The sequence below is a fragment of the Spermophilus citellus genome (assembly GCF_964194105.1).
Source record: "Spermophilus citellus genome assembly, chromosome: 4".
In the NCBI taxonomy this organism is placed as follows: Eukaryota; Metazoa; Chordata; class Mammalia; order Rodentia; family Sciuridae; genus Spermophilus; species Spermophilus citellus.
In genome coordinates, this window is record NC_138185.1 from 25,751,186 (window position 1) to 25,763,580 (window position 12,395).

Below are 12,395 nucleotides of genomic sequence, written 5' to 3' on the forward strand. Positions count from 1 at the left end.
TAACCTCCCCCCACCCAAAAAACCAAAAAAGCTAACTGCCAGAAAGGTTCAGTTTTTCACCTGTGGGAAGCACCCCCTGCTTTCTTGTCTCCTCTGCTTCCTGTTAAGTCTCCCTCCCCAGCCCATCGAGAGCTTTCCAAGCACGGTACGAGGTACCTCTCAGCTGCCCCATTTCTAGACTCCAGGGTTCCTGCAACAATGAATACCACCTTAACAATCACGATGGCCATGTGGCCATAGGAGCTGCCAGGGCTTCAGGTAGCACCCACCCTGGGGGAGATCTAGACCAACCAGCTCAGCTAGAAACATGGCTTGGCAGGACAGTCAGATCATGAGAAATCATTCCTAGCATCTGGCAGTACCTGGTCCTGGGAGGCAACACTCATCCAGCATCTGGATACGAGTGTGATAGGCAGAATAACGGCCCCTCGAGGATGTTCAAGACCTAACCCCCAGAGACAGTGACAAGGTTACCTTACTTACACAGCAAAAGGGACTTTCCAAATACGGTTAAGGATCTTGAGATGGAAAAAGTGTTCTGTATTTTTTGGGCAAGTCCAGTGTAATTCCAGGGATCCTTACACGCTGAAGAGGGAAACAGGAGACTCAGAATTGGTATAGGGGAAGCGATGATGGAAACAGAGTTCAGAATGATGTACAGAGGCAACCATGAGCCAAGGCAGGTGTGGCCTCTTGAAGCCAGAAAAGACAAGGAAACAATTTTTCCCCTGGGTCCTCCAGAAGGAAGGCAGCCCTGACAGCCCATTTCAAACTGGAACCATAAGATAATAAATTTGCATTGTTTGAAGTCACCATACTTGTTACAGCAGCAATAAGAAACTAATACAGCCAGCAATTGTTTTAGGGCAGTTGGAAAACTTTGAGCATTGAATGTCACTTTTCTTTACACTTCTGCTCTCTAGGAATGTCCTTCCGCCTGCAGCAAGAAGGCAAATAGGTATTCTGGAACTGGAAGGACTGGAGGGCAGAACTTCCAGTAAAGGCCTTGGCATTCATATCTTTTATTCAATAGCTTTTATTTAAATACTTGTTTTATAATTTTAAACATTTCTAAATCACAGCTGTAATTGGAATTCAATCATCCCAGGCAATAGAAATATCAACTTGGGAGACTCCTGAGAATGGCACAGTGTGGATTGGTAGAGTAAAAAAGAGACTGTCCAGTCCACCCATCCACTTGGCAGATGAGGAGACTGTGGCTGCAGTGAGGGTGGGTGTCTGGGAATGGGAAGGATGAATGGGCTCCAGTGGCTGGTGTTGGAGACACCTCCTGGACACCTCCTGGCCCCGGCCTGGTCCTGCCCATCAAGGCTGTTGTTGGTACTGGCTCTCGGTGGCCGTGTAGAAATCATCCAGCACACTCTGGATATATTCAAAGGTGGGCCGCTCTTCCGGGCGGTTTTTCCAGCAGCGGGTCATGATGTTGTAGAGCTCCTCAGGGCAGTGCTCGGGTCGAGGCATCCGGTACCCGTGCTCCAGCGCCCTGATCACCTCTGGGTTTGACATTCCTGGGAAGGAGCCGGGGAATTAGAAAGGGAGGGATTGGGAAGTGGGAGCCCAGGGTGGACAGATACTGTGGCCACCCCAACAACCACGGCTCCCCATCTCCCCTAGCAGGCTGAGCCCCTCCCACTGAGAAAGCCAGACGCTTCCTTTGCCAGCTTTCCTTGTGGCTAGGGCCTGGGACCCAGGAAAGGACAAGGGGAGCTGAGGGGGACGTCCGTTGGGAGATTTCCAGGAGATGTTCTCCTTCCTGATTGAGTGAGGCATGGCACACACCCCTTCCTTTCTTCCTTTGGACACTGGGAGATTACGCAATACTTGGAGCTGTAGCAACGAACTTACCCACATGGGGAACACCATCAACTAACTCAGCGTCCTGACAGCTGTTCGGCTGCTGAACTAACCGGCCACCATGGCCTGACTTCTTTCAATGGGGAATAATGACTTGCCTCTTGTTTCAGAAACACTTTGTCTATTATTTTTGTTATTTGCTGCCTAATGCATTCAAATGGATACAGGGCTCTATAACCCATTGCCTGGATAACTAGAGTTCTCACAAAACAAAAGTCAGATAGCCAGATTCAAGGTCATCTTATGAGTGGGACGATTTCCTTGTTCAATTTAGGTTTACATTAGTGACATATTAGAACAACTGTTAAATGCCTGTGATTCCCTGATTTTATTTATTTATTTTGGTCCTGGGGATTGAACCCAGGTGTACTTTATCATTGTTACATCCTCAGCCCTTTTTATTTTTTAATTTTGAGGCAGGATCTTGGTGAGTTGCTGAGGCTGGCCTCAAACTTGCAATCCCGCTGCCTCAGCCTCTGGAGCTGCTGGGATTACAAGTGTGCGCCATTGTACCTGGCTTCCAATTTTATACTCTCAATCTTGAACTTTAAACTCATGGATTCGAGGGCTCCCTTAGACATCTTTACTTGAATGTCTATATGTCACCTCCAATTTAACAAGGCTAAAACAACTCTTGAATTTCTACTGTTCCATTAAAGCCAGGATAATCATTCTCTATTCTCCTTCCCTGACCTCTCCATCGGCAAGTTATCTTTTCTTCTTTTGAAAAGTAGCATCACTCCATTAGTTTGTCTTAGTTGATGGGGATAGGATTTAAATTCAGTGCTGTATGTGTGAAAAGTCAGGGACTCTTTATATCCATCTTGATCCTCCCCAGTGTTCTAGTTACAGACATCCCAAGTATTCCCTGAGTCCCAGGCAATCTACATGCATCTACATTCAATCTACATGCAATCTACTTGGTATACAACTTTGTATATCGAGTATTGGGCACTTTCCTTAGGCAGGGGGATATATTGATCCATTTGACAAGTCATTACTAAGCCCACTATAGGTCAAGCACAGAGGTGGGCACTGGAGTCACTGGTAAGGAATACAGCCAGGGGCTGGGATTGTGGCTTAGTGGTAGAGCACTTGCCTAGCATGTGCAGGGCCCTGGGTTCGATCCTCAGCACCACATAAAAATAAATGAATGGAATAAAGGTATTGTGTCCAACTACAACTAAAAAGGAATACAGCCACGATTTCTGGCCTTATGGTCTTAGAATCTGATGGAGAAAATATTAAGCAAATACCTGGTTATCAATTAGGATGGACGCCATGGATGAATATAGCATAGAATATTATGAAAGGAAATCACAGGGGAGACATGCTATACTTTAGATGACTGGGGGGAGGGACAGCAGGAAGCTGGAGAGGGAGGCAGAGGCCAGATCATGTGGCGCCTAATGGCCAGGTGAGGCATTAGGAGAGTTTGTATTAATTATAATGGAGACCGTTAAAGAATTAGGGATGGAGAAGGCACGAGATCTGATTTGCAGTTTAGAGAAATCTTTTTGGTCGCAGTTGAAGAACGGCCTATAAGCAAGAGAGGGGAGAAACAGCAGGACAGATTGGGAGGCCACGGTGGTGAGCAAGGTGACATGGCCTGGGAGCAGGTAAGGCTGTTAGAGGTGGGCAGACGTGGGACATGTTTCCGGTTGAATGGCCAGGACCCTGTGACTGCTTGGATATGATAAGGGGTAAGAGAGGAGAGGGCCGAGGAAGCCCCTAGACTGCAAGCTTAGGAAATTGGGCAGATGGTGGTGCTTTAGCAGAGATGGGAAAGGCAAGGGAAGGTAGAGGGTAAGGATCAAGGACTGGGAATGAATATGCCAGTGAGATGGACTCGGTGCCTGGCCAGGTCCCAAGCCGATGCCCCCTTCCCTACCTGGGTAAGGGATCCGGCCATAGGTGACAATTTCCATCAGTAGGATTCCAAAGGACCAGACGTCTGACTTGATGGTGAAGGAGCCGAAGTTGATGGCCTCAGGAGCTGTCCACTTAATGGGGAACTTGGCCCCTGCAGGGGCGGACAGAGCAGAGTCAGGGGCCTCTGGAGAGCAGTTGGGGTTGAGTCTCTGCTAGGGCGAGGGAACAAATAGGACAGGGCAATAGCTGCTCCCCGCAGGGCTGTGGAAGCAGGGGACATCCATCTGCAGGACAGATGGCAGAGGAGAGTGGACACCTTGTTGATTCAAATGATATCCCAGTGAACTATAGCTCAGAAGAATGGAGTCCTAGAGGGCACAGAGTGTGGGGACAGAGACTTCAGGAGGCCTTGGTCCCCTCAGCCCTGGAAATGGGGGAGGGGAGGACATTGGCTCTAGTCTCTGAGGTCACAGGGTATCTCCTCCCTGCTCCCCACTTCCTTCCTCCTGCCCTGGGAGGGGCTCAGTCAGCCTTTTGTTAGTGTTTTTCTTAACTAAGTTAGGTGTGGTGACACGGATGGTAGGATGCAGATGCTTCTGACTCAGGATGAGCTTACACCCTGATAAAGCCATCGTGAAGGTGAAAATCCCATAATAAAAGTGCATTGAATCCACCCCACCTCCTGACCCTCTTAGCTCAGTCGTGTGGGCACACGGCAGAGGCTCGGTTGTTCCCCGGGCTCAGTGGCTCAGTGCCGCAGCCCAGCGTGGTGAGAGAGGGCCCTACTGCATATCACTAGTCTGGAGAAGAGATCAGAATTCAAAGCATGCTTCTGCTGGATGTGGATTGCTTTTGCCCCATTGCAAAGTTGAAAAATCATAAGTTGAACCATCACAAATTGGGAGCCATCTGCATGTTCTTTGGATCTGATGAGACCAGTATTATGACTGAGGATTGAGAGTGCTTTTGGGGCTGGGACTGTAGCTCAGTGGTAGAGCACTTGCCTCGCACGGAGGAGGCACTGGTTTCAATCCTCAGCATCACATAAAAAGTAAATAAATCAAATAAAGGTATTGTGTCCATCTACTACTAAAAAAATATTTTAAAAAAAGAAAAAAAGAAATTGCTCTGTGTGTGTGTGTGTGTGTGTGTGTTTCCCCTTCCCTTTCTTCCTTTAGATTTAGAGAGTTTTTATTTCCTGCTTATCCTCTCCTGGTTTAGAAATTATACATTCTACTTTTCTTTTTTAAAAAATAAAATTTAACTTTTTAATTTTATTTTTTTATTTTTTAGTATTGGAGTGCTTAACCACTGAGCAAAATCCCCAGCCTTTTCATTTTTTTTTTTTTTTTTTTTTTGAGACAGGGTCTCACTAAAGTTACTGAGGCTGGCTTTGGACTGGCCATCCTCTTGCCTCAGCCTCCAGATCTGCTGGGATTACAGGCGTGTGTCACCACGCTTGACTGGTTTAAACATTTCTATTGAGTCATAACAAACATAAGATTAAAGCATACAAACTCTAAGGTACAACTTGATGCATTTATATGTATATAAATGCATTTTTACATATAATGCATATTTATACATAAATGCATTTCACTTACATAACAATATTATTATAACAATATTATTATACTATTAGTATACATACATATAATAAATACACACCTTTGTAATCACCATCAGATTAGGGTATAGAACTCTTTAAGCATTAGAAGGCTCCCCTGCTCCTTCCTAATCACTACTTCCCTACTCCAGGTAGCCGCTATTCTGACCTCTGTTACTAGAAATGAATTTTGCCTGTTTTTTTCTTTAACAGTTTTTTTTTTTTTTTTTTTTTTTTGGTACCTGGGATAGAACCCAGGGGCGCTTAACCACTGAGCCACATCCCCAGCCCTTTCTTATATTTTATTTAGAAACAAGATCTTGCTGAGTTGCTTAGGGCCTCACTAAGTTGCTGAGGCTGGCTTTGAACTCATGATCCTCCTGCCTCAGCCTCCTAAACCATTTCTTTAACAGCTTTATTGACATACAATTCGCAGATACAGCATCCATGCATTTAAAATATACAGTTTAATAACTTTTAGAATATTTACTTTTAGAATATTTTCATCACACTCCCCCTGAAATTCCATAGTACTCATTCCTCATTTTTTCCCAACTCTCCACCCCAGCCCTAGGCAGCCACAAAGTCACTTTCTGTGTTTATGACTGCACCTGTTCTGGACATTTCATATGAGATGCATCTGTGTGCCTGGCTTTCACTTAATATGTTGTTTCCAAGGTTCATCTATATTGCAGCATCTTTCAATCCTTCATTCCACTGTATGGTTAAATAACATTCTATTGAATGAACGGGCCACATTTTGTTTATCTGCTAATCAGTTGATCAACATTAATTAAGGCTGTTTCCATTTTTGGCAACTATGATCATGCTGCTATGAACTTTTATTATGAGTTTCTTTTTATTTATTTATTTTTTATTTCGTATGGACAGAAGCATTCAGCATCAACACTTTTTTGGGGGGTCTGATTTATTTCAATTTGATATCGTTCTGTAAGAATCATCCATTTGGTTGCCCGTGGTGTTGGAATGTGCTTTGCATTGCTGCCTGGTATTATATTATATTATGTGAATATTTCACAACTTATGTGTCCATCCTACTGTTCATGGACATTGGGAGACTTCCTTTTTGTCTATTGTGCATAAAGTTGCCTTTTGTTTGGTTTGATTTGGTTTGGTACCAGGGATTGAACCCAGGGGTGCTTTCCCATTGAGCCACATCCTCAGTCCTTTTTTAATATTTTATCCAGAGACAGGATCTCTCTATGTTTTCTTAGGGCCTTGCTAAGTTGCTGGGGCTGGCTTTGAATTAGGAGTTCTCTTGCCTCAGCCTCCCAAGCTGCTGGGATTATAGGCATGCACCACTATACCCAGCCATCAAGTTGCTCTTAACCCTGAACTTCAACATGCACTTGCCTCACTAAGTCTAGAACTGATCAGTGTTTCTCAATCTGCTCTGAAATTTCCCTCTCGAAGTCACTGGGAGAGATTCAAGTCCAAGACCTCACCAGCTTCGTAACACAGAGGTAATATTGGGTATATGGACATTTGCCCCTTGCCGTCACTCTCGCAGGCATCTCCGCACTCACAGCCCATCCGAGAGGGCACGTGGGGCTGCAGGTGGCATTCCCTACCTTCCCGAGCCGTGTACTCGTTGTCCTCGATGATCCGTGCCAGGCCAAAGTCAGCAATCTTACACACCAGGGATGCAGAGACCAGGATGTTGGCGGCTCGGAGGTCTCGATGGATGTAGTTTCTCTGCTCGATGAAGGCCATGCCTTCTGCAATCTGCGTCCAAAATGGAGACACTCTCACCCTTGGATCTGGCCCAGCCCAAGAGGTTCTCCCTGCTAAACCAGAGCAGGGGGGAAGGACTAACCAAGTGGGAGAAAAGTGAAGAACATCTGAGCCAGCACCCCCTCTTGTCAGAAGGGTTCTGGGCTCAGACTGGCATTTCTCTGCGTATCCACCCAGGCTGGGGGATCCTTAAGGCCTGCTCAATTTGGGGGATTTCTCTAGAATCACAAAACTTCCAGAGAGCATTTGAAATGTCCTCAAGGAAAAAGCAATGCGATGATTTCTCCAGGAGAAGATTCATTTATTCATTCAACAACAATCTACGGAGTGTCTTATGGGTGCCAGACGGTGAGTTGGGCAAAGCTCCTGACGATGGTGATAAGTACCAGAAGGGACAGAGAAGACAGGGTCACAGGACAGGAAGTATTGAGGGCTTGTTGGGTGGTCAGGAAAGTTGGTTGGAGGAGGTGAATTTTTAGCAAAGATCAGAATGATGACAATAAAAAAAAAGTGTGTCAAATAAGAATATTCCAGGCAGAAATAAATACCAGGTGCAAAGGCCTGGAGGCAGGGATGAGCTGGGTGTTCGTGGAACAGTGGAAGAGCACAGAGGCCAGGGAGGATGAGCCGAAGATTGGAAGAACTGAAGTTGAAAGGGAGACCACCAGTTCTGAACAGCCTTTAGTCCAGGAGAGGAAGTTGGATTTTATTCTGATGGCGAAGGGAGATATTAGACTTTGAGCAGCAGTGTGCGTGATTTTTTTCATTTTTTTAAATTGGTGTATTATAATTGTGGATAATGACAGGATCTGTTGATACATATTGGCACATGCACACAATGTTACAATATAATTTGGCCAATATAGTTGCATGATTTGAAGCACATTTGTGTGTGTGTGTGTGTGTGTGTGTGTGTGTGTGTGTGTGTCATAGATTGAACCCAGGGGCACTTAACCACTGAGCCACATCCCCAGCCCTTTCAAATTTCATTTTGAGACGGTCTTGCTAAATTGTTTAGGGCCTCACTAAATTGCTGAAGCTGGCTTTGAACTCGCCATCCTCCTGCCTTTGCCTCCTGAGCACTGGGATTACAGGCCTGCACCACCGCACCCACCTTGATGCAGATTTTTAGACTGTTGTAGCTGCCCAGTGAATAACAGACCATGTGGAGGGTGCATTCACAGTAGGTGCCCAGGAAGCCTCTGATAGACACACGTTTGTGTCTTAAAGACATTTTTCTTCTAAGAGTTTGGATAGAAAATGCTTAAGATTAATCCTCAGATACCCAGGAAATAACACAGTTTACAAACTGGCCTCTGGTCCCTTCAAGCTGGGAATCACCATGATCCCTGTTTTACAGAGGGGACACCCAGTAGGAAAATACTGAATGTCAGCCTCAAACCCAGGTTAAAGAATCCTAATCTACTGCCTCTAAAATACACTGCCTCTAAATAACCCTAGAAAGCCGGAGCTCTGGAGGGCTGCATGAGTACAATTCGATGAGGCCCTTTGGGAAGGTAGACCAGACAGACCAAGGCCAGGCCAGGGGCTCAAGGGCTGAGGTGAGCGGGTGGTGCACCTGCACGACATGGACAGCAGGGGGCACCCGAGGCAGCGGGAACTGAGGTCTGTCTGGATTTGGGAACAAAAACTTGAGGGTTTCTGATTTTCTTTGGAGTGGGAGGTGTGGGGAATGGGGAGTGGGGGAATTTCTAAGAAGACGAACCATCAGCAAGAGTTATTAGGCTAATGGCAGGTATTAGGCGGGCTCAGAGTCCTCCTCATTGACTCCACCTGACCTTTTGGTCTAGTACTTTCTATGGTGCAGTCAAAAGGCTGGTAGTCTCCATTTTTTAGTACCCACTGGCTGACATCACTTCATTCTTCTGCCTCACTTTTCTATAAAGGGAGACAATAACAGTACCTGCCTCCAGGAGGTCATGTGAAGGTTAATTCTCTAAGCCTACATTCAAGGGCTTAGGATCGTGTCTGCCAGACTATTCTCTTTGACCATGGCTATCCATGCTCCCAGTTCTCAGAGAGGTTAAGCACCTTGCTCAAAGCTGCACAGGCAGAGATGGGATCAAGGGGATCAATGCAAAACCCTAAGCCCATTTGCTTACAGATCATTTCTTCGAGGCACTGGAACTTGGGTTTGCTTCCAAGAGCATCAGGGAGTCACAGAATTGGAGCTGGACCAATTGGAAAGGATATGCAAGCCTGGGGCTCTTCAAGCTGAATCCTAAGGATACCTCCAGGTTGTCTGGGGATCAGGGGAGGAAAGAAGGGCCACATATGAGGCTCCTCCCTGCTTGCTTCCACCAGAGCAGCGCTTTTTTGCCTTATAATTTTATATATTTAACTACTGTATAGAACTCCATTTGACTACGCTGGGTGTAGTGGCGCACACCTGTAATCCCAGCCACTCAGGAAGCTGAGGCAGGAGGATCACAGATTTAGAGCCAACCTCAGGAACTTAGTGAGGTCCTAAGCAACTTAGCAAGACCCTGTCTCTAAAGAAAAAATTAAAAGGGCTGGGGATGTGGCTCAGCGGTAAAGTGCCCCTGGGTTCCATCCCTGGTACCAAACCAAACCAAACAAAAACTTCATTCCACTAACAGAGCTGTGGCTAAACAATGTTATCAAACTTGGCAACCACCGTTGTGGTCCAATTCCCTTATTGGACAAAGGAAAAACTGAGACCCAGAGTCGTTCCTAGTTCAACAGCCAGTTGTAATGGGACTGGGCACCCTCCTGCTGCAGCGTCTGCTTGCTTCTCTAGGCCTGGAGGTAAAAACCAGGTCCCCAGGAAGGCTCTTTCCTGTCCCTGGGCTCAGAGTCACCTCTGCTTCTGGAAGTACTGAGGCCTAGAACCTCTTTCCCCACTTTGCTTTGTTTTCCCATCTGTGAAACGGGGAGAGTAGCTTTTGTCAGTCTGTGCCCTACCCAGCAAGGTTTCTGCTACTTGATGGTTATAATTTAGCAACAGACCAACTATTGTTTCCCAGATGTTAAGGGCATCCCAGTGAAAATACCAGGCCTAGATTTCCATATACCCTTGGTTTCCAGGCTCTGAAAACAGAGCCTTTTGTTAGACCTTGTCAGTGCACTTGGGGTCCTTGATATTTGCATATGCAAATGAGTTCTGCCCTGGGAAGTCTCCAGAAAGCCCAGCCCCAGGTCCAGCTGCTCCTTTGTTTCCCCTTTGGGCCTTTGTTTCCTTTGTCTAGAACATCCTGCCCTTCCTCTGCCTCGGTAGAACTTGTCTTCCTCTGGGAAGCCCTCTCTGGACCAGGCTGACTGCTTGGCTGTGCAATCCCCCAGCCCCTTGTCCTCCTGGTTTTCCCACAGATAGCAAAGACCATGGGACAAGGTAGAAGTGACAAACACCCAGGCTGGGGAAGATGCACACATACCTTTATTTTGTTTATTTATTTTTATGTGGTGCTGAGGATCGAACCCAGTGCCTTTACTCTACCACTGAGCCACAACCCCAGCCCCTGAAGGTGGATTTTTTTTTTTATACTGGGCAGTTAATAACTATTACTTTTTTTTTTTTGTATCAGGGATTGAACTCAGGGGTGCTTAAGCACTGAGCCAAATCTCCAGCCTTTTAAAAAATATATTTTGTTTAGAGCCAGGGTCTCACTGAGTTGCTTAGGGCCTTACAAAGTTGTTGAGGCTGGCTCCTGCCCCAGCCTCCTGAGCCACTGGGATTACAGGCGCGCGCCACCACAGTTGCTAACCATTGCGTTTTGTTGATGCTCTGATCACAGTATGTGTTCAATAACTACTTATTGAATCAATAACTGTATTCCTGTCCCTTTCCTCACAGCCTCACCATGAGGCTCTTACCTGGGCTGAGAAGTCAATGAGTTTTGGCAAGGGCTGCTTGCTGCCTTCTCCACTTTTCAAAAAGTCCAGCAGGCTTCCTGCATTGGGGAGGGAAGAGGGACATTTACTATTCTTACTATTTAGTGGATGGTTAAAATATTTTTATTGCAATGGATTTTTTTTTTTTTTTTTTTTTTTTTTTTTTTGGTGGAGGTACCAGGGATTGAACTCAGGGGCACTCAATCCCTGAGCCACCTCCCCAGCCCTATTTTGAATTTTATTTAGACACAAGGTCTCACTGAGTTGCTTAGCGCCTTGCTTTAGCTGAGGCTGGCTTTGAACTCACAATCCTCCTGCCTCAGCCTCCTGAGTCACTGGGATTATAGGCGTGCACTACCACGCCCGTTTTTTTTTTTTTTTTTTTAAACTGGGACTCACTGTGTTGCCCAGACTGGTTTGGAATTCCTGGGCTAAGTGCTCTTCCTGCCCCAGCCTCTTGAGCAGCTGGGACTAGAGGTGCTCATCACCATGTCTGGCCACAGCAATGGGCTTATGTATTTATTTGCGGTACTTGCGATTGAACCCAGGGTCTTGCACACCTGGGCAGGCGCCCTACCACTGAGCCCCAGTCTCAGCCGGAGCATGGATTTTATAAACGCACTTGCTTACCACGCCTCTCCTTTGAGGACTAGAACCTGAGTTTTTCTGAAAGGACTTTCTGGTTGCCAGAGGGGCCCTCTGGTTGAGACGACCCTCTGAACCTGGGCACCTGGGGTCGAGTTTGATAAACAAACTGGCATAATTGTATATTTAGAAAGTGGAGTTTTGTGATTTCAAAGCACAAACAGGTTGTGTAAAACGTTTCTGTTGGGCTAGGGTTGGGGCTCAAGTGGTAGTGCGCTTGCCTGGCATGCATGAGGCACTGGGTTTGATCCTTGGCACCACATGAAAAGTAAAATAAAGATATTGTGTCCACCTAAAACTAAAAAATAAATATTAAAAAAAATTTTTTTGAAAAGTTTTTGTTGATCCTCAAATGGGCAGGGATTGAAAATGGTCATGAAATGGCGACCTAAGAAACATCCCTGGGAAATGCTGAATTGTCACAAGGTGGGGTGGCCTCCAGATGATTTTGTTCTGCTCTTTTCTCCACAGCACCGGGGGCCCCAGCGACAGGGGCTGAGGAGGAAAGGAGTCACCCTGGTCTCTGAGGCTCACGGTGAGCCCACCAGGGACCCACGTGCCTCTCGCCTCATTGCTCAGGGAATTCCGGCCACGTCCCTCTCCCGGTGGCCCAGGTTCTCCCTTTCCCGCGGTGACCCCATGATCCAGGAGGGCTGGCTGGCTGGTGCCCGCTGGGTGCTTGTTGTCACGACTCCTGGCCAGACGTGCAGCCACCTTCGCCTCTGCAGTTCCCAGAATGGGCGGCAGCTGGCACCCCCGCCCCCGGCCC

The 12,395-nt window shown here is 46.6% G+C and overlaps 1 protein-coding gene across 4 annotated transcripts in view; it reads right to left on the bottom strand.

Annotated features, from left to right (window-relative positions):
- Positions 1-1,026: 1,026 nt before the first annotated feature.
- HCK (HCK proto-oncogene, Src family tyrosine kinase) overlaps positions 1,027-12,395 on the bottom strand; it is a 40,397-nt gene continuing 29,028 nt past the window's right edge. For all 4 annotated transcript variants that reach the window (XM_081293181.1, XM_081293180.1, XM_081293183.1 and 1 more), the window contains 4 exons: positions 10,964-11,040; positions 6,946-7,099; positions 3,767-3,898; positions 1,027-1,529 (listed from right to left, as the gene is read on the bottom strand). In XM_081293181.1, the coding sequence (XP_081149307.1) occupies positions 1,327-1,529; positions 3,767-3,898; positions 6,946-7,099; positions 10,964-11,040 (566 nt within the window). In that variant the 3' untranslated portion in view covers positions 1,027-1,326. The remainder of the gene's footprint in view (positions 1,530-3,766; positions 3,899-6,945; positions 7,100-10,963; positions 11,041-12,395) is intronic.